This window comes from Bufo gargarizans, chromosome 3 (assembly GCF_014858855.1).
Source record: "Bufo gargarizans isolate SCDJY-AF-19 chromosome 3, ASM1485885v1, whole genome shotgun sequence".
NCBI classification, from domain to species: domain Eukaryota; kingdom Metazoa; phylum Chordata; class Amphibia; order Anura; family Bufonidae; genus Bufo; species Bufo gargarizans.
This window is the reverse complement of record NC_058082.1, coordinates 299,430,621-299,450,149: the sequence shown is the minus strand read 5'-3', so window position 1 is coordinate 299,450,149 and position 19,529 is coordinate 299,430,621. Positions and strand designations below refer to the sequence as shown.

General features: G+C 41.9%; 1 protein-coding gene across 7 annotated transcripts in view; it reads right to left on the bottom strand.

The window, feature by feature from the left end:
- Positions 1-19,529, bottom strand: part of COL16A1 (collagen type XVI alpha 1 chain) — a 226,071-nt gene that overhangs the window by 182,024 nt on the left and 24,518 nt on the right. For all 7 annotated transcript variants that reach the window (XM_044286553.1, XM_044286551.1, XM_044286554.1 and 4 more), the window contains exon 3: positions 18,779-18,847. In XM_044286553.1, the coding sequence (XP_044142488.1) occupies positions 18,779-18,847 (69 nt within the window). The remainder of the gene's footprint in view (positions 1-18,778; positions 18,848-19,529) is intronic.

Genomic DNA, 19,529 nt, shown 5'->3' with positions numbered 1-19,529 from the left:
GATTAGATGACGGGATTAGTATTGAGCTAAATACGCCTTTTTGATCTCTTGGTGATACACTTTTTGTGAGGCAAGGTGACCAGAAAATGGCTGTTTTGGCACTGTTTTACGGGGTAGATCATGTGATATTTTTATAGAGCCGGTCGATACAGACGCAGCGATACCTAATATGTCTACTTTTCTCTTTTTCTCTATTTTTTTTTCAATTTTTTTTTACTTTCTCTTGGGAAAAGGATGCTATTTTTTTTTTTTACTTGAAACCTTACTTTTTTTTTTCAAACTTTATTTTTTTTACATCTTTTTTCACTTTTTTTTTTTGTCCCACTCTGGGACTTCCACCTTTGGGGGTCTGATCCTCTTTTCAATGCATTACAATACTTCACTGATTCATGTTCTGGGACAGATGCTGCTAAATATGGCTGGCCAGGGGACAGGAGACGTGGTGACAACACGGCCAGATGAGCCCTGTGGGGGCCAAACTAAACGAGGAGGAGAAGAAGGACAATCGAGCACAAGCAGTGTGTAGAGAAATGGCAGTTTTTTCTACACAGGTGACAGGAGAGGAGGAGCAGGAGGAGCCGGAGGAGCTACAGGGCGATGAGGAAGACGAGGCAGAGGACCCAGACACACCGTGGCAGTATGCAGTGGAGATGGAGGCAGGGAGTCCCTCCGAGACACTTGCTCAAATGGCCCTGTGGCTTGCATAGTGACAGTCGAATTGTCACCATTCGGCAAAGGGATGACTACTGGCTCTCCACCATGTTAGACCCTTGCTACTGGTCCAAAATGGGGGCCTTTTTTTACACCCGCTGAGAGGGAGGACAAACTGAACTACTATTGAGACATCATATGTAGTCAGTTGGCCGCTGCCTATGTGCGCCATCGCCCGTCCTCATGCAGGTATGACTGGGGGGGCCCTCTGCACCCACGTTCCACTGCCATGGCTGCTGGGGGGCAGTGGAACGTGGGCACAGGGGTTGGGAAGGGGTTTAGGGGACAAGAGCAGTACCAGCTCCATCAGCAGCAACTTAAGTCTAGAGTCACTGATGAGCAGTTTCCCTCACCCACCTACTGAAGAAACTACTCACCAGCAGCAGCAGCTAGACATAGAGCAGAACCTGAACCAGCAGGTTGTGGCATACTTGGAGTGCACCCTGCCATCCCACATCAAAGATCCACTGGACTACTGGGCAGCCGAACTTGATTTGTGGCTGCAACTGGCCGAGTTTGCCCTGGACAAGCTTTCCTGCCCAGCCAGCAGTGTGGCATCAGAGCGGGTGTTTAGTGCGGTGGGGGCCATAGTTACCCCAAGGAAAACTCACCTGTCCACCCAAAATGTGGAGAAACTGACCTTTGTGAAGATGAATTAGGCATGGATCAGCCAGGATTTTCAAAAACCAGTGCCTGATGCATCAGACTAGATCATCCATGACGCCTCACTTACACTTAAACAAAAGAGACCTGTTTCTTCTGGCTGCCTGCTTCAGCTACTATTATAATGCTGATGCTACACCTGCTGCCTGGTGCTCCTACAGCCATCCACCATCTTCAGCTGGTACTGGTATTGCCCCCCACCTCCTCACTATGTCACTGGACCACTCTGTGGTCTCCTTAAGCTGCTGCCACCTCACCACTATGTCACTGGGCCACTCTGTGGTCTCCTCATGCTGCTGCCACCTCACTACTATGTCACTGGGCCACTCTGTGGTCTCCTCATGCTGCTGCCACCTCACTACTATGTCACTGGGCCACTCTGTGGTCTACTCATGCTGCTGCCACCTCAACACTCTGTCACTGGTCCACTCTGTAAACTTCTCATGCTGTTATCACCCTCCCCACTCCATTTCTGGGATACTATTTTGTCTTTTTGGCCTGGTTCACATCATCACATCACCACTATGTCACTGGGTCACTCTGTGGTCTCCTGATGCTGCTGCCACATCATCACTCTGTGCTCTACCCATGCTGCTGCAACCTAACCACTCTGTGGTCTCCTCATGCTGCTGCCACCTCACCACTACATCACTGGGCCACTCTGTAGTCTCCTCATGCTGCTTCGACCTCACCACTAAGTCATTGGGCCACTCTGTGGTCTCCTCATGCTGCTGCCACCTCAACACTATGTGACTGGGCCATTCTGTGGTCTCCTCATGCTGCTGCCACCTCACCACTCTGTCACTTGGCCACTCTGTGGACTTCTCATGCTGTTCCAACCCTCCCCACTCCATGACTGGGACACTATTTTGTCTTTTTGGCCTGGTTCACATTATCATTTACTTGATTCTTCTTCTGATCTGTCAAAAGGAAGGAAAAATGAGAGGCACAACTGATCCTGTCTATGTAGCAGCTATAAGGCCTGTATGACATAGTCCCTATTTTGCATCAGAATTGGCTTATTATTTAGTACCCAATACAGGAGTGCGCACAAAACACAGAAGACATGCAAAGATTCCATTCACGTGTCATCTCTGTTTTGGATCCACTACTGTTTTTTTTTTGGGCTTTAGCATTATTGATGGATTACTGACCAAATGCTGACCAATTGAAGGCGGATGCTCAACAGACAGGATCTGTTTTTTGGGGGTTATTGTTCTGACAGATAAGAGGAAGGGCAAAATAATCAGTGACGTCAACACAAACTTACTGCTGACACCCTCTCCACTCTGTCGGGGGGGGGGGGGGCTCTACTTGTATAAGCGTTTTATAGAACAGGTTCTGCAGACATCTATGTGGAATCAGCTGACGATAGTGTAAAAGTAGTGCACTCTTTCATGCTATAGTAGGATATTTGACCTCTGCATGGTTCTTTATACCTGGCTCTAACATTGACCTGTAAGGCTGAGTTCACACTTGAGTTATTTGTTCAGTTTTGGCCCGTAATTGACCAAATGAGTGAAGTGTGAAGTGATTCTTAGAACGACGCCTGTCATACTAACTCACAGTATTGTTTCGCTACCACAGCAGACTCCCTATGCGTGTTACTGCAAGGCACAGTGTTCTACACCACTTTACAGGCTCTTTGCAGCCTGGAAATAGATGTTTTTTCATGCGATTTGCCACAAATAAATTTGGATCAAATAGAATCTTTTTGGAAAAAATTTGGCGAATCGACCGAATCAAATTTTGCTCATCTCTAATCATAATCTCACTGTATGGAAGGAACTCTCTGAAACAAGATGTTTGTGATGGTTGATCTAGTGTAAACGTTTAAGATGGCATTCAAAGCCTTTTTTGAATGCAACAATATTGCAGGTTATAGGCACTAGATTGCTGGAGATGTGATCCAGACATTTAGTTTAGGGATGAGATTTATTAAAATCAGCATTGTGTACACCAAGAGACCGCAACACAACTGTTTACCTGCATGGTGTCGACATTGCAGTGGCTATGCTGTGTAATTACAGTCCCTTTGTTCTATTCAAGTAGATAGATCATTAATATGGGAAAACAACCCCTTTAATAATTGGGGTGCATGTCAAGCCGCCTTTGCACCAGAACTAAAATCTAGTTTTCTAGTTAAAAAAGCCTCCATGGAGGTCCCACCCATAACTCTATTTCTCCTGCCAAGTTTTTGGAAATGTGGTAAGACTGTTAGAGAAAGCTAAAGCAAATTTTGTTGCAAACTGGCACTTGGGCAAAATTTGCAACATTGCTACATTAGGAAATCTGTGCAGAGACAAAAAAAAGTCCCCACAAGTCCTTTGTGGTCCCCTGACTATGAACCCAACTTATATGTGTTACACTGAACCAAATTACAAGTAGAGACCGGAATTAAATAAGATAAAAAAGATGCATCACTGAAATGTAATTCCAACCAGAACAAATACTTCTCCAATCACTTTGTTATTTTATGCTTGGCTTACTCCATTATAACGGGATTATGTTAAAACATGTTAAAATATTAGAACATTACTTTTTTGTTTTGCATAGTAATAACTGCATTAAACATTTTGAATCTAACTCTTTGACTCTATTTACACTGCTGTAATCATGGGGCAGAAGCTGTTCCAGTGCCGCACTGCAAACACTGCTGAAAAATATGCTGCACTTTCTTTGGTTAAGGTCATTTTTTTCATAGAAACAGTTCTGGTCATACAGTTTGTACATGCAATTTTAATACAAGTTTTCCCTAAAGGGAAGGGTAAAGTCACAGCAAACTACAACAAAGTTGTGACTTAAACATGAAGTAATAGTAAATAACTAAATAAAAAAATAAAAAAAATAAAAAAAACCTCATTCAATATCAAGAAAATCTTGCCGTTCTCATGCACTTTGTGAATGTGATCCGATTCACTACAGTTCAGTGCTTTACTCCTACAGTGAATGTAAATGCCTCAGTATGTACTTTGTACTATGAATAGTATTCCTTGATATACATCTCATAACCAAAGTGAGAAGGTCATATTAGTGAATAGAGATGGCCTTGCGGTTTGCCTGGCGGTCATTTCACAGCGATCTTTGCTCGTTCACGATTTGCAGAACGGGCGAACATATGGCGATGCCCGCCAGCGCCGTATTCTTTTACATTGTAAAGAACTTTGACCCATGACACATCCATCAGGTGGTACAGGACAGCCAATTGAGACTTTTCAGCAAATGGACATACCCCCTACCTTATAAATAAACCAGATCTGGCCGCCATTTTACATTCAGTCTTTTGCCAGTGTAGGGAGAGGTTGCTGTGTGGAGAAGGGACAGACTGTTAGGGACCCTAAACGCTAGCTAATAGGGCTACAAAAGTCCTTTTAAGGACAAGTATAGGTGTGCTATCGATACATGTGACATACTGAGGGTGTAATATACTCATATTATACTTTCTAACACAGTATATTATAGTGCATTTGTATAGTGCAGCAGTTGTGTGCGGTTCTGCTGCGATAATGCAGTTAGATAGAGGGACAAACGCTATTGGAACAAATAATTTCGACTGGTGTGATTTACCAGTTGCCCCCCCAAAAAATGATTGAAGCAGGGGACTTATATACCAATAATATAGTACAGTCGTGGCCAAAAGTTTTGAGAATGACACAAATATTAGTTTTCACAAAGTTTGCTGCTAAGCTGCTTTTAGATCTTTGTTTCAGTTGTTTCTGTGATGTAGTGAAATATAATTACACCACTTCATACGTTTCAAAGGCTTTTATTGACATTGCATGACATTTATGCAAAGAGTCAGTATTTGCAGTGTTGGCCCTTCTTTTTCAGGACCTCTGCAATTCGACTGGGCATGCTCTCAATCAACTTCTGGGCCAATTCCTGACTGATAGCAACCCATTCTTTCATAATCACTTCTTGGAGTTTGTCAGAATTAGTGGGTTTTTGTTTGTCCACCCGCCTCTTGAGGATTGACCGCAAGTTCTCAATGGGATTAAGATCTGAGGAGTTTCCAGGACATGGACCCAAAATGTCAACGTTTTGGTCCCCGAGCCACTTAGTTATCACTTTTGCCTTATGGCACGGTGATAAAAACTTACTTTTGCCTTATGGCACGGTATAAAAACTTAAGCAGCAACTTTTCTAATTTCCAATATTTATGTAATTCTCAAAAATAATTTCTACTGGTGTGATATACCAGTTGCCCACCCAAAAAAGTGAAAAAAAAAGTGGGCTACAGTAAAATTCTTATTCAGTGACTGCATAATGTACCGTGAGCCACATAATCACAATTTGTTTTATGTCAGGTGAATGCCTAATTTTTAAGGCCTGTACTCCTGTGGCCTAAAATAAAAGATTTCTAGGCTCCAACAGGGCACATTTCAGAAAATTTCCCTTTAAGACGCATTAAAATGTCCCCTGATTAAGATACATATTTTTGGGGAATTTTTGCCATTGATCCCCATCTGGTATGTCACTGTCCATGTTGTGGGACTATTTGTGCACTTCTACTAAGTATTTGGTGGCTGCAAATATGAGCTGAAGTTTTTCAGGTTCGCCTGCCTTTAAAGTGAATGGGGCCCGCCGCGAACTTGCGGTTCGCAAACATTTGATCGCGCTCGTGAACCGTCCCGGCCGATGTTCTTCCATCAGTATTAGTGAAGTGTATGATCTTGGACTACCGCCACTAATTTTTATAATAAATGGGCTCTATAGATTGCTTATGTGCTTCGGCACTACTCATAGTTTTCTGATGAAAATCAACATTCTATGATGGAGCATAACAACAGAAATGATTTGCGGTGGTGTAGCAGCAATGTGAACGAACCCTGAGAAAATGGACATTTAAACCATACTAAAAACAAATGGAATTGTAGGAGCCTTAGGCCCCTTTCACATGAGCGAGTATTCCGCGCGGGTGCAATGCGTGATGCAAATGCATTGCGCCCGCACTGAATCCGGACCCATTCATTTCAATGGGTCTGTGTACATGAGCGTTAGTTTTCACGCATCACTTGTGCGTTGTGTGAAAATCGCAGCATGTTCTATATTCTGCTATTTTCACGCAATGCTGGCCCCATAGAAGTAAATGGGGCTGAGTGAAAATTTCATCTGCAAGCAAGTGCGGATGTGATATGTTTTTCACAGATGGTTCCTAAGAGATGTTGTTTGTATACCTTCAGTTTTTATCATGCGCTTGCAAAACGCATTAAATCGCATTGCACCCACACAATAACAACTAAACTCAATCGCAGGCAAAACTGAATGAACATGCTTGCGAAATCACGCATTTTTCACTAAACACATCCACAATGCATCCGGACCTATTCCACTCATGCTCATCTGCAAGGGGCCTTAGTGTACCTCTAGAGGCATTATCAGGAATTTACCCAGCAAATATACAGTTTGTGGCTGTGCTCGGAGGGTTGCCGTGTTGACCAGTCAAGCCCTGTCTAGCCAACCTATCAGTGAGGTTTAGCATCCAATACCAAAGCTAGGCATGGGATTTAAATTGTATCTAACCTTTTAACAAAATTTGCATTAATCAATAGTACCCTATGTATACATGAGGAATAACACTATTTCTGACTATTTTATGACTTGTGTCTGGAATTTTAGTAGTTTTCTCCTCTGTTTTCTAGATCTTTAGTTTTTAGCTCTCTCAGAGATGATGGGTGGAGACTAGCTCCTATTCACTGCACACAGAAAGTAAAGGAGAGTCTGTTTCATAACTTTTTCTCTCAGAAGCAGCCCCAAGATCATTGAGGACATTTCAGAGAGGTACTAACCTGTACTAGTGTCAATATAGCACTTGGATTAAGATAGTAACTGTCTAGTTAGCTGTGCATTTTCTCTGATTGTGTGTCTCACTCATTTCCTGCTCACTCCTCCCGTTCCCCTATCCATAGACTTGTATGGGATGATGTAATCTGATCCTTCAGTGTACAGAAAGCCATCCTGTTCTCACCAAGATGGATTTCTCATGAATTTCAGGGACAAATTCATTTTACAAAAAGGTGAGAGGAAGAAAGAGCTGCTAACTCTAGAACAAGGTTTTTTTTTTCTGATAAGAAATATTACAAAGTTTCTTATGGTTGTTTGTACAATTGATTTCTGCAAAGTTGTGTGAAAAGTTAATGACAATTTAAGACTGCTACTCAGCAATTGCATTGCCTGTGTTTGTGCTCTTTGGCTTCTTCATTTTGTGCTACTCACCACTACTGCATCTTGACACCTGGTATGTGACTGTGACTTGCCTTCTGAACTAACCTCTTGTCTGCTGAATTGGCTTCTACTGATTCTTCTGGTATTCTGACAGTGGGCAGTTTATCGATTAACCTCTTGTCTGCTGTTTTGGCACTATTTGTCTTTCCTGATCATTCTCATAGGTCTTCTTCTAGTAAGCTCTTTTTTCTAGTTTTCTGCTTCCTTACTCTGCAGATGTAACCTGGCTACCCATGCAGCGGACTCTGGTGAAGAACCTAGGAGGAGTATTAGCTTCCTACCAACCAGTGTGGTTATGGAAGACTGGTAGCAGTTTCTGATCTTACTGGCTGTGGTTTCTGACAGTGACCATAGTGTTTACTTTAAGGCATACAGAAGTTTTTCTGTTGAATTCCATGTCTTGTGAAAAATGGTTGTGATTCATAAAAGGGTTTCATTTATTTCACGTTTGAATGAGAATGAAAATGGTGAAAGATATATACAAGTGCCACTGTCAACTTAGCCTTCCAGGGCATTTTGTAAATCAAATCCAAGGAAGTAACCTCGATAAGAACATCCAAATATCTGACAGCAGGCAACCAACAACAATGAAATGCATGAGATCGCAATTCATTTCTGCTACAGAACACAAGAATGATTTTTTCATTTTATTTCAATCTAAATATGCCCGATGAACCAGGATAAGGATGCTTCATGATCCATATTACTAAGTATCTTTTATAACCAGCTGCAGAATATTTCAATTGTGCTTTAAATGTATATAGTGCAGAAAAGAGATTGGAACATAAGTAGAAAAATGTGTACTACTGCTTGACATCTTATTACTATTTTCTTGGCGTCAAAAATTTGTGCCGAGTGGCATAAACCTACGGAGATAATGATCTACAGCAAGGCTAAAAAACACAGTTAAGAGCCAGCCGCAGGCTGCAAATAATGTTGTTGGTTAGCAGAGAACACTCGCTTTTGCAATGATACATACATCACAGCATGTCACTTTCCAGACACCTACAAATAAGCTGCTGGGATTCCTACAGAACATTTGCAAGAGAAAAAGCTAAAATGAAGAAAATCAGACACAGAGCGGATAAAACTCTGGTTTAATTTCTTGGGACATGCAGACAATTTAGAGATAGCAAATGGAGGAAAATGGAACAACCTCTGCTGTGCTGATATCTGGCATATCACATAACAATGACGATAGCAAACAGGCACTTCTTGACAAACAGACCTTGACAAACACACTGCATTATATCACTGTAAGGGCTGTATTAGACACCCCAATGCTGCAAACAATTGTTGGGAGGGAAGCAGAGAACATTGCTGCTATTACATGCAGCAATGTCCTCCACAGCATGGGGAGGAGCGATCGCTATGCCATTGCTCCTCCCCATGCAGGGCAGTGGTATGCTTGTGGCAGATTGTGGTTACACAGCATGATCTGCCGCTGGAAAATCTAGATCTTTCAGCATCGGGCAACCAGAGGCAGTATTAGACTCCCAGATGATCGCTAACAGATGAGCGCAAAAGAACATCTATAGGAATGCTCCTTAGAGATTATCAGGCAGAAAATCTGCCTGTCTAATATACTCTTAAGTTGCAGGAGGATGACAATTACCCTCAGGCAGTAGTCACAATTAATTGAGTTTTCTGAGTGTTTAATGTCGATAACCCATTCTCGAGATAGGTCACAAATACCTGATTGGTGGGGGTCTGACACCGAAAACCTCTGCCAATGAACTGTTTAACCACTTCAGCCCCCCTAGCTTAAACCCCTTAATGACCAGACCACTTTTTACACTTCTGCACTACACTACTTTCACGGTTTATTGCTCGGTCATACAACTTACCACCCAAATGAATTTTACCTCCTTTTCTTCTCACTAATAGAGCTTTCATTTGGTGGTATTTCATTGCTGCTGACATTTTTACTTTTTTTTTATATTAATCAAAATTGACCGAAATTTTTGCAACAAAAAATGACATTTTTCACTTTCTGTTGTAAGATTTTTCAAATAAAACTACATTTCTATATAAATTTTTCTCTAAATGTATTGTTCTACATGTCTTTGATAAAAAAAAAAATGCAATAAGTGTATATTTATTGGTATGGGTAAAAGTTATAGCGTTTACAAACTATGGTGCAAAGAAATTAATTTACGCACTTTGACTTTCTGAGCACCTGTCATGTTTCCTGAGGTTCTACAATGCCCAGACAGTAGAAACACCCTACAAATGACCCCATTTCGGAAAGTAGATACCCTAAGGTATTCGCTGATGGGCATAGTGAGTTCATGGCAATTTTTATTTTTTGTCACAAGTTAGCGGAAATTGAATTTTTATTTACTTTTTTTTTCCTTACAAAGTCTCATATTCCACTAACTTATGACAAAAAATAAAATTTTACATGAACTCGCCATGCCCCTCACGTAATACCTTGGGGTGTCTTCTTTCCAAAATGGGGTCACATGTGGGGTATTTATACTGCCCTGGCATTTTAGGGGCCCTAAAGCGTGAGAAGTAGTTTGGAATCCAAATGCGTAAAAAATGCCCTGTGAAATCCTAAAAGTACTCATTGGAATTTGGGCCCCTTTGCGCACCTAGGCTGCAAAAAAGTGTCACACATGTGGTATCGCCGTACTCATAAGAAGTAGGGCAATGTGTTTTGGGGTGTATTTTTACATATACCCATGCGGGGTGAGATAAATATCTCTGTAAAAGACAATTTTTCCAATTTTTTTATACAAAGTTGTCATTTTACAGAGATATTTCTCTCACCCAGCATGGGTATATGTAAAAATACACCCCATACCACATTGCCCTACTTCTCCTGAGTACGGCGATACCACATGTGTGACACTTTTTTGCAGCCTAGGTGCGCAAAGGGGCCCAAATTCCAATGAGTACCTTTTAGGAGGGCATTTTTAGGCATTTGGATTCCAAACTACTTCTCACGCTTTAGGGCCCCTAAAATGCCAGGGCAGTGTAAATACCCCACATGTGACCCCATTTTGGAAAGAAGACACCACAAGGTATTCTGTGAGGGGCATGGTGAGTTCATAGAAGTATATTTTTTTGGGCACAAGTTAGTGGAAAATGTTTTTTTTTTTCTTACAAAGTCTCATATTCCACTAACTTGTGACAAAAAATAAAATTTTACATGAACTCACCATGCCCCTTACGGAATACCTTGGGGTGTCTTATTTCCAAAATGGGGTAACATTTGGGATATTTATACTGCCCTGGCATTTTAGGGGCCCTAAAGCGTGAGAAGAAGTCTGGGATCCAAATGTCTAAAAATGCCCTCCTAAAAGGTACTCATTGGAATTTGGGCCCCTTTGCGCACCTAGGCTGCAAAAAAATGTCACACATGTGGTATCGCCATACTCAGGAAAAGTAGGGCAATGTGTTTTGGGGTGTATTTTTACATATACCCATGCTGTGTGTGAGAAATATCTCTGTAAATGACAACTTTTTACATTTTTTTATACAAAGTTGTCAATTTACTGAGATATTTCTCTCACCCAGCATGGGTATATGTAAAAATACACCCCAAAACACATGTGTGACACTTTTTTGCAGCCAAGATGCGCAAAGGGGCCCAAATTCCAATGAGTACCTTTAGGATTTCACAGGGCATTTTTACGCATTTGGATTCCGTGAGGGGTATTGTGAGTTCATGTAAGATTTTATTTTTTGTCACAAGTTAGTGGAATATGAGACTTTGTAAGAAAAAACAAACAAAAAAAATTAAAAATCAATTTCCGCTAACTTGTGCCAAAAAAAAAAATCTTTTATGAACTCGCCATGGGCTCAAAAGTGATCTTTATAGCGCCGCAGTGATTTTACAGTGTTTTTGCAGTGAACAGAAAAAAAAATTCTGTCACTGCGGTGGGGCGGACTGAACGCAAGTGTGCGCACAAGATCAGGCCTAATCGGGCGAACACTGCGTTTTTTGTAGAGCCTATAGAACATGTCCTATTCTTGTCCTCAATTGTGGACAAGAAAAGGCATTTTCTATATAGTTCTGGCAATGTGTGGATCCGCAAAATGCAGAAAGCACATTGCCAATGTCCGTGTTTTGCGGATCCGTGGATCAGCAAGACACATACGGGTGTCTGAATGGAGCCTTACAGGGGGGTGATCAATGACAGGGGGGTGATCAGGGAGTCTATATGGGGTGATCAGGGGTTAATAAGGGGTTAATAAGTGATGGGGGGGTGTAGTGTGCTGCTTAGTGCTACTTACAGAGCTGCCTGTGTCCTCTGGTGGTCGATCCAAGCAAAAGGGACCACCAGAGGACCAGGTAGCAGGTATATTAGACGCTGTTAACAAAACAGCGTCTAATATACCTTTTTTGATGTGACAATTTTAACATCTACAGCCTGCCAGAAAATGATCATCGCTGGCAGGCTGTAGTATAACTTCCGAGCAGCGCATCGCTGTGAACGCGCACGTGATGACACGCCGGTGCGTCAATGAGGAACAACCCGGACGCCCGCAGGATGCATCCCTGCGTTAGGTGGTCGGGAGAAGGTTAAGGAGGCTACGGCACTTCGGTGAGTGTAAAGGCCCCCTCAAAGCTTTTCAAGCACAGTACCATCCACTGGATAGCGACCGTACTTGGTACTGCAGCTCAGTCCCATTCACTTGAATGGGATTGAGCTGTATCTAGGCCATGTGATCTGTGAACATGACTTCAATGGCCTAGGAAGAGGAATCCTTGCCAATCACCTTCAAACAGCAGGGGTTTCGGGAGTCAGACCCCACTGATCAGATATTAAACACTCCATTCACTTGAATGGGACTGGGCTGCATCTAGGCCAGGGATCAGCAACCTCTGGCACTCCAGGGTTTCTTAAACTACAACTCCATGAATGCTCCGTTAACTTTTATAGGAATTAGAACAGCCAAGGATGTTTGCATGCTGGAAGTTGTAGTTTAATAGCAGCTGGAATGTCGAAGGTTGCTGATTCCTCATCTAGGCCATGTGACCTATGAACGTGTCCTCAATGGCTTAGGAAGAGGCACCTCTGCCAATCAGCTTCAAACAGTAAGGGTGTCGGGAGTCAGACCCTCACTAATCAGACATTGATGACCTATCCTGAGGATAGATCATCAGTATTAAACATCCAATTCACTTGAATGGGATTGACCTGCATCAAAGGCCTCCCAAAGCTTATTAAGCACAGTACCATCCACTGGATTGCGACTGTGCTTGGTACTGCAGCTCAGTCCCATTCACTTGAATGGGACTGAGCTGCATCTAGGCCATGTGACCTATGAGCATGACTTCAATGGCCTAGGAAGAGGAATCCCTGCCGATCACCTTCAGACAGCAGGGGTTTTGGGAGTCAGACCCCCACTGATCATATAATGATGACCTATCCTGAAGATAGGTCATCAATATTAAATACTCAATTCACTTGAATGGGACTGAGCTGCATCTAAGCCAGGGATCAGCAACATCAGCTTCAAACACTAAGAGTGTCAGGAGTCAGACCCCCACTGATCAGATATTGATGAGCTATCCTGAGGATAGTTCATCAGTATTAAACATCCAATTCACTTGAATGAGAGAGCTGCGTCTAGGCCATGTAACCTATGAACATGATGTCAATGGCCTAGGAGGAGGCACCCCTACCGATCAGTTTCAAACAGCGGGGGTATCAAGAGTCAGACCCCCACAAATCAGATTTGGGGCCCTCTGCTGTGTTATGCAGGCACACAGGAATAAAATGCTACAACAGTACAATGGTATGACTAAAAGCGTGTATATTGAAACTCTTATGAAGCTCATCTGCTGGAGCCATTTAAACTATTATACTGGAAAAATTATATTATAAGGAATTCCTTACTATACATCTTTACAAAAGGAATCAATACAGATAATACTGAATACCGTATTTACTGTTGCAGACTGTACCCTCATTTATCTTACTGCACTAGAGGGGAACCACATAGAATTTGACTGGCCAAGGTGGAGTGACTTGGTGGCACCACCCTCCCCATCTATACCCACTTTTCACTCCAGTTCTCCGCTTAACTAAATTACAATGATCTCATAACTGTGTAACAATGTTGATTGTTCACAAGAATTCATAAATGGGCTCAACCTATTTTAGTTACCTTTTCTAACTACAGTGTCTCTTGGACTTGCATTAGGGTATAATTGTATAACAACCGGAAGTCGGTCACAAGAAAAATAAGTCCACAACTACTGTTCTAGCAGCAATGAAAGAAAGTAGAAACACAGGTCCCAGAATATACTGGTACAATAAGAAAAGCCTGGACTATGATACAAGAGTCCGGAAACAAATGTAGAGAGCTTTCACTATAACCAGCAACAATGCACAGAAACTCTGAATATTTGAAGGAAGGCCATCCAATCAAAAACATCTCTGTAAATTTAGCAAAAAAGCTAAATTTAGCCAACTAAGTGAGGCCATAGGCCTAACTAACTGGGACAAAGTCCTCAAAAATAAAAATACAGCCACAAAATGGGATATCTTTAAAAGCATCCTAAAATCTCATTGTGAGAGGTACATACCGTATGGGAATAAAAGGTTAAGGAACAAAAATAAAGCAATGTGGATAAATAGAACTGTAAAGAAAGCATATAAAACACTAAAACAGGAGGGTAGCATGGAAGCACTGAAAAACTATAAGGAAAAAAATAGAACATGTAAAAAACGAATAAAAGCAGCCAAACTAGAGACCGAGAGATTAATTGCCAAAGAGAGTAAAATTAACCCTAAAATGTTCTTCAATTATATAAATGTTAAAAAGTATAAATCTGAAGGTGTCGGCCCTTTAAAGAGTAATGAGGGGGGAGTCGCAGAGAGCGACGAGGGGAAAGCAAAACTGTTAAATATTTTTTTCTCCAATGTATTCACTGAGGAAAATAAACTGTCAGATGACATGCCGAATGTAAAAATAAATTCCCCATTAAAAGTGTCCTGTCTGACCCAGGAAGAAGTACATCAGTGACTTAAGATTAAAATAGACAAATCGCCAGGACTGGATGGCATACACCCCCATATCCTAAGGGAATTAAGTAATGTCATAGCCAGACCCTTGTTTCTGATATTTGCGGACTCTATACTGACAGGGAATGTCCCACAGGATTGGCGCATAGCAAATGTAGTGCCAATATTCAAAAAGGGTCCAAAAACAGAACCTGGAAACTATAGGCCGGTAAGTTTAACATCTGTTGTGGGTAAACTGTTTGAAGGTTAGAGCATCTCAACGGAAATAAGCAAATAACGCCATATCAACATGGCTTCATGAGGGATCGGTCATGTAAAACTAATTTAATCAGTTTCTATGAGGAGGTAAGTTCTAGACTTGACAGCGGCGAATCAATGGATGTCGTGTATCTGGACTTCTCCAAAGCATTTGACACTGTACCACATAAAAGGTTAGTATATAAAATGAGAATGCTCGGACTGGGAGAAAACATCTGTATGTGGGTAAGTAACTGGCTGAGTGATAGAAAACAGAGGGTGGTTATTAACGGTACACACTCAGATTGGGTCACTGTCACTAGTGGGGTACCTCAGGGGTCAGTATTGGGTCCTATTCTCTTCAATATTTGTATTAATGATCTTGTAGAAGGCTTGCATAGTAAAGGGAGATTTAATTACTATGTATAAATATATCAGGGGTCAGTACAGAGATCTCTCCCATCATCTATTTATCCCCAGGACTGTAACTGTGACGAGGGGACGTCCTCTGCATCTGGAGGAAAGAAGGTTAGTACACAAACATAGAAGAGGGTTCTTTACGGTAAGAGCAGTGAGACTATGGAACTCTCTGCCTGAGGAGGTGGTGATGGTGAGTACAATAAAGGAATTCAAGAGGGGCCTGGATGTGTTTCTGGAGCGTAATAATATTACAGGCTATAGCTACTAGAGAGGGGTCGTTGATCCAGGGAGTTATTCTGATTGCCTGATTGGAGTCGGGAAGGAATTTTTCCCCCCTTAAGTGGGGAGAATTGGCTTCTACCTCACAGTTTTTTTTGCCTTCCTCTGGATCAACTTGCAGGATGACAGGCCGAACTGGATGGACAGATGTCTTTTTTCGGCCTTATGTACTATGTTACTATGTAAATTAACCAGGCAAAGCAAGTTGATGAAATGAATAAGATTCAGGTGTAAGGCAGTTGCCTAGCTGCGAGGCAGCAAGGAATTTGTTGTTTCTTGTAACATTTAGGCAATAGGTTTATAGTAGCAAACAGCTTGTAACACAATTTCTAACATATTAAACTGTTCCAAATAAAGACCTCATTCTAAATATCTGTCCTCAACAGATCTGCAAAATGTGATGTACCAACTGTTTAGTCAATCTGTGGCCAAGGCCTATAGAAATAGGTGGATCACAGACTGATGCTGCTCAGATTGTAATATTATACAGTGGAAATGACAAATCTCCTTCAGACTCTCTGCCTTCATAAGAAATGTCAACTGCCACTATACATGAGCAGGATATATGACTGGCAGCAAAGCAAGATGCTGGTATTTAATGTCAGTGGGCATTCCTTTTCCTTAATCGTAAGCTGAAGTAGGGCTTCCTGCTGGCATGTAGAAAAGAACCCTAGATGCCATCTGCCTCCGAGGTAATGAACGCCAATTACAGATAGTACAGTATAAGGAGTCAGCAGGACTTCCAAGCTCAGTGCATCCGAGCCTCTTTGAAAATGGAGTCCAGCTGGCTAGGTCTCATCATTTGCCAGCAGTGAACTGAATGGTCTTAGGTACCTGCCTGTTATCCAAGGCTGTGGAAAACTATGGAATCAGGCGCCTATCTAAGGCTGTTATTGAAGAAGTTTCCTTTCACTTTACTAACAGACAACCGCTTGACTATAACAGTGCTGTGACATCACTAATCCTAGCAAAGGGCCCAATCTTTAAACCTTGTACAGCTTGAAAATAAAAGATGGGTTTTGCTAATTTTGTTAATGTATTGTAATTTTCTTGAGTTTCATGCATAATTTTGTATTTAAGATCTTCATCTACATATCTGTAATACAGCACTCACAGAATTGTATGGGCTTTTCTGCCATACATCTGATTTTCACACTGAGGCACATTGAAAAATACAGGGGCTCAACCAGTGTCGGACTGGGAACCCTAGGGCCCACCAGTGGAAGTGACTTTGGGGGTCCACCCTACAGTTGCATGCAAATATTGCTAGTTCATTGTTAGGCCTTTATGACACAGCAATTTTACACGGAATTCCAGGACACATGACTTTTTAAATAGTAAAACCACTATCATTACATGTTTTTTTTATTGCATGAACAGTGGAGTTTAAATAACATTATTAAAAAGATTTGTATATATTATTTCATATTTTACTCATTTTGGACTGTAAAAGCGTGTTTTGTGGAGAAAGAGTAATTTTTTTGTCTTAGACCTCATGCACACAATTGTGGTCCCCAATGCACGGGCAACATCCGTGCAGCGGGCCGGACCCATTTAACTTGAATGGGTCCGTGGTCAGGCCGCACCGCAAAAAAATATGACATGCCGGAACAACGGAAAGAAACACCATTCCGCGTCTCCGGAATTGAGGACCCATTCAAGCGAATGGGTCCGCATCCATGATGTGGGGTGCACACGGCCGGCAGCCGTGGATTGCCGACCCGCCGTGTGCATGAGGCCATAACCTTATTTTTCAGCACACTGATCCCACACTGCTCCTTTACTGATGGTCACAAGGACTCCGCTGGTCCCTACGTCCTGGGACTCCTTTGATTGACTGAGCAGGCATTTCCTGACATTTCCTGTGTGTGGACACAGGACCAGAAAGTAGAAACCAGCGTAGACCCTGTAAGTGGTGGAATGGAGCAGTGAGGTTAGTGTCATTTCTTATTTATGACTCTGAGCCCTTTGTCATTTTTTATCTGCTTGACCAGGTCATCAGTTTTCAATGTAAAATCATATAACAACTATAAAAGGGAGATCTCCTCATGAAGCTACTGGTTTGTCTGCTTCGGATTTTTTAACTCTGCTGCACTGATTGTGGATACAAATTCATCTCCAAGGGTAAAGTCCTTTATTATTCTTGGGATATTCTGTGTTCTGTATTTTTTTGTATTTTTTTTGTATGCCTTTGTGGCACTTTAGAGATGGCACATTTTCATAAATCAATTATGAGCTTTACAGTTTGTGTATTAGGCTACTTTCACACTGGCGTTTTGGCTTTCCGTTTTTGAGATCCGTTCAGGGCTCTCACAAGCAGTCCAAAACGGATCAGTTTTGCCCTAATGCATTCTGAATGGAAAAAGATCCGCTCAGAATGCATCAGTTTACCTCCGTTCTGTCTCCATTCCGCTTTGGAGGCTGACACCAAAACACTGCTTGCAACTTTTTGGTGTCCGTCTGACGAAACTGAGCCAAACGGATCAGTCCTGACACACAATGTAAGTCAATGGGGACGGATCCGTTTTCTATGACACAATATGGCACAATATAAAACGGATTCGTCCTCTATTGACTTTCAATGGTGTTCAAGACAGATCTGTCTTGGCTATATTAAAGATAATGCAAACGGATCCGTTCTGAACGGATGCAGACGTTTGTATTATTTGAACGGCTCCGTCTGTGCAGATCCATGACGGATCCGCACCAAACGCGAGTTTGAAAGTAGCCTTACATACATATTCAGTATAACACATTATTATTATTATTTTGATTTCTTGATTGAATTCCCAGCATATCTCAGTTTATGAAGCCCAGTATTTAGAGTATCTTCTCATATGCCTACTGATTATTATGTTGAGCTGTTAATGAGGGTTCTCATACATAATTGTTGAAGCTTGCATATGTGATTCTCACCTAAGAGGTTATTTTATCATCTCAAACATATTACTTTCTCTGTACATTAAAATTGAGGCTACACCAGACTCTGGCCACAACTCATGCGACCAAAGACTGACTGGCAATTTGCTGTGACCACGACCCCATAATTACAAAAAAAAATTCTAGAGTTGCAGTCACATCCTTTGGTTGCACAATGCTTATAGCAGCCAAAGTTGCAAAGTAGCGCCAGCCTAAAAGCTTACTAAGGCCACTTTCACACGCCAATATTAGTTTAGTATGTTACATCAATATTTGTAACCCTAAACAAGGAGTGAGTCCAAAATATGGAAGACGTGCCAATTTTATTTTCTACATACCTGTGTTGTTTTCATTTCCATCTCCTACTGTGCTGATTCCTTCGCTTAGTAAGTTTGGGCACTGATTATCTGTAAAATACCACAGTCAAATGTCTCATTATTTCCTAATCTTGTAGGATATACAAATTCTGTATATAGTAGAAAATACCTTAAAGGTGTTATCCCATCTTAGACAATAGGGGCATATTGCTAGGATATGCCCCCATTGTCTGATAGGTGCGGGTCCCACGTCTGGGATCCACACCTACAAGGAGAACGGAACGTAGATATTTTAGGAGGGCGCACCTCGCATGCGCAGCCGCCCTCCATTCATTTCTATGGAGCTGCCGAAAATCGTCTAATTCCGTCGGTCCCATAGAAATGAATAGGATCGGTGGCCGCGCATGCGCTCCCATTCACTTCAATAGGAGAAGTGGGGAAACCCGAGATCCTACAGCCACAACTCTCCTCGGCTTCGTTCTCCTTGTAGGGACGGGTCCCAGACGTGAGACCCGCACCTATCAGACAATGGGGGCATATCCTAGCGATATGCCCCCATTGTCTAAGATGGGATAACCCCTTTAAGCAGTATCAGTTTCTAACAAGTATCTATGTCTGAGCCATACTTCATTGTATATAAATGTAGCACAAGTAGATCTCTGCAATCTGCTTTACATATACCAAAAAGTTGTATATAAGTCCTCATATTGATGTCCATTTAACCCTAAAACTATGTTGCCACATCAAATGTTCAAAAGCACCCATGCTCTTG